The following is a 2,948-nucleotide window of genomic DNA, read 5'->3' on the forward strand; positions in this document are numbered from 1 at the left end:
ATTTATATATAAACATCATAGCATCATAGCATCATAAAGAGTAAGAAAACGAAGAAAATTTAAAAAATAATATGGAAATTTAAAAAAATAGTATGTTTCATAAGTTGCACGTATAGCCTAAAATAAGTCAAAAATGAAGAGAAGACTTCGCAAAAATATAGTAATGGTTTAATAAGAAAAGAAGAAGAAAAAATTATGAAAAATAAAATATTTTGAAAAATATTTAAGAGTTTTATGTTTAAAAAATAAAAGTTGTAACTCATCAAAATCATTTTTAAATGGGTTAATGTTGTTTCTTGTCAAATACAAATTAATGTTACATAGTAATTATCCATATCAACTTATTCAATTTCAATCTCAATTTTAACTTAAATTACTAAAAATAATGGAAGAAATTATTTTACTAATTTTTTACTATTCTCGTTTATTCATCTGTGTGTTTGTTTCTAAATAAATTTAGAGTTGATAATTTACCTTTCAGCTTCTAATTCATAAAGCTGAAACCCGATCGTTTTCTTGCCAAATAAAATGGTTATTCTCAATGAAAAACGATTTTCAAAAGAAAGATATAGCTTATGAATTGGTTCACTGAGCTCGAAAACTAAGTAACAAGATTCATAAGCATTAGATGTAGAATTTAAGAAAGCATATTTATTTATAAAAAAGCATTAAAAAAGCATACTTATTTATATAATATTTATTCATTTCAGATACAACATTCCACATGAGTCGGATGCATGATGCGATCTGTTCTTCTTTTTTTACTCCTAATAACAACAGTCCCGAAGCATTCCTTTCATTCAGACATCGAATTAAAAAGCAATAGAACAACTCTCCGTAAAAGTAAGTTCATTTCTTTACTATGCTTTAAACTACTGTCGAGTTCGAAGAAGAAACAATTATATTTAATTATATAAAGAGATACAAAATCTTACGAAGATGGAAAAAGTCAGCATATTTTGAGCTGTCAAAAATGGGCACCCATCTCCATCTTTAAGATTTTCTCCACATCAATCAAGAGAACAAAAGAATAAACCAGAGACAAAAGAGAAAAGCTAAAATTAATCTTTTGTTTGACACATGCAAGAGTTGGATTTTTTGAGTGCTAAGAGCTTGTCGACTTTTATCAACTTCGTAAGTTTTTGAAGCAAAATAAATTTTTACACTATTAAATATCACTTTACGCTTCAGTTTCTTGGGATTATGTGTTCAAATTCTCCTTTGTTTTTATTTATTTCTTAATTATTCTTCAGTTTCGTATAAAACGCATATATATTATTCAAATTCTCAATTGCACATATTTCCCAAAGACCCAATGTAAATTTTATTCTTTTTTATTTTAAAAGTGTTCATATACAGAGTGTCCGTAAAGTGATGGTTTACTTTTGCTCTGCGACGAGCCAAAAGTACATCATGACTTTAAGGAAACAATGCGTGTACAATTCATATTAGTCAATTTTCTTTTATAGAAAATAAAAAAATAAATAAAAATATTGTAAAATTGAAAAGTATCATTTTCTTTTGTTTCAAGATTTCTTTTTTGATATTTTATAACCATCGTTGAATGCTCTACCCATATTTCAGTTTACGACAACCAATGACTACCAATACTGATTTTTGGTACTTACGACCAACAAAAATCAACTCCGTATCTTTGAACCCAATCCAGAAGATAAAGGAAATCCTGAAGAGTTTTTGATTTGTTATGGGAACTTGGGGGACTTTGTGATCCCGACAGATTTAACGTGAACCNTATTTTATAACCATCGTTGCCCATATTTCAGTTTACGACTACCAATACTGATTTTTGGTACTTACGACCAACAAAAATCCGTATCTTTGAACCCAATCCAGAAGATAAAGGAAATCCTGAAGAGTTTTTGATTTGTTATGGGAACTTGGGGGACTTTGTGATCCCGACAGATTTAACGTGAACCTTCCACTATTTAATACACTGGGATTCTTCAGTCGCTGGATCCCAACTCCCGTTTTCACAAACGCGAGTCCAACGCCCTACCAACCATGCGTCACATTAGCATAGTGCAGATTTTTGCTCGTGCTTATTTTTGTGAGGCCACTACATATATTCAATTATATAATACTGAGTGTTTCGTTTTTACAACTTTTAACGTATATTATTCAAATCCAAATTGAAATTCATGTCAAAAATTGTCTAGTAAAAGTCACAATCGTACATGCATTCTTCTTTTATAAACGATACAGCCAGCAGTGAATCTTGGTTTGTTGAGCAATGTTGTTTCAAACCTTTATTGTTCTTGGTAATAAAAATCTATCTGATCTTTATTGAGGAATGAAAGCATTAAAAACAGTTTGATTGCCAGAACAAATTTGGTGGAGTTTCTAATAATTGAATTTCAATTCCCCGTTTTCTTGCAATCAAATGAGTTTTGATGCCTTTATATATTTTATAGGTGATGACATAGAATATTACATAGTATATTTATAAATATGACCAGTAAAAACTATTTCCCTCTTTAAAGTATCTTTTGTTCTTCGATTTAACATTGTTCTTTAAATAGAAAGTTTAATTTTTGCTTTTTATCTTAACGTGGCTTTAATTATCAATCGTGGGGCGTTTCATTCATTTAAAAATTTAATTTCTTAAAGAGATGTAAATACTAATTTTTTTTTTTTTTTTTTTTTTTTTTGCGAAAAATAGAATGTCTAGTTAGAGTTAATCTTAAATCGTTTAGTGGTAAAACGGAAAAGTTACCAATTATTCTCATTAAATCAGGAAGAAATATATAAAGATTCATAGTTCTAAATTTATATCTTCAGCCACGTCAATAAGCAAAATGTTAATAAAATTTAACTCAAAATACTTATAATTAGTATATAATACTTATAATACTTATACGGTAGCGATTTAAAGTCATTATTCCAAAAGAAAATATATATATATATATATATTGCCTTGATTAATTGTG

The 2,948-nt window shown here is 28.2% G+C and overlaps 2 protein-coding genes across 3 annotated transcripts in view; both read left to right on the forward strand.

Annotated features, from left to right (window-relative positions):
- LOC107450407 (uncharacterized) overlaps positions 1-2,948 on the forward strand; it is a 477,566-nt gene that overhangs the window by 336,641 nt on the left and 137,977 nt on the right. The gene's annotated exons all lie outside the window — the stretch shown is intronic.
- LOC107438532 (venom protease) overlaps positions 1-2,948 on the forward strand; it is a 43,813-nt gene that overhangs the window by 28,581 nt on the left and 12,284 nt on the right. For both annotated transcript variants that reach the window (XM_016050841.3, XM_016050842.3), the window contains one exon: positions 711-843. In XM_016050841.3, the coding sequence (XP_015906327.1) occupies positions 738-843 (106 nt within the window). In that variant the 5' untranslated portion in view covers positions 711-737. The remainder of the gene's footprint in view (positions 1-710; positions 844-2,948) is intronic.

Source organism: Parasteatoda tepidariorum, chromosome X1, assembly GCF_043381705.1.
Source record: "Parasteatoda tepidariorum isolate YZ-2023 chromosome X1, CAS_Ptep_4.0, whole genome shotgun sequence".
Classification (NCBI taxonomy): Eukaryota; Metazoa; Arthropoda; class Arachnida; order Araneae; family Theridiidae; genus Parasteatoda; species Parasteatoda tepidariorum.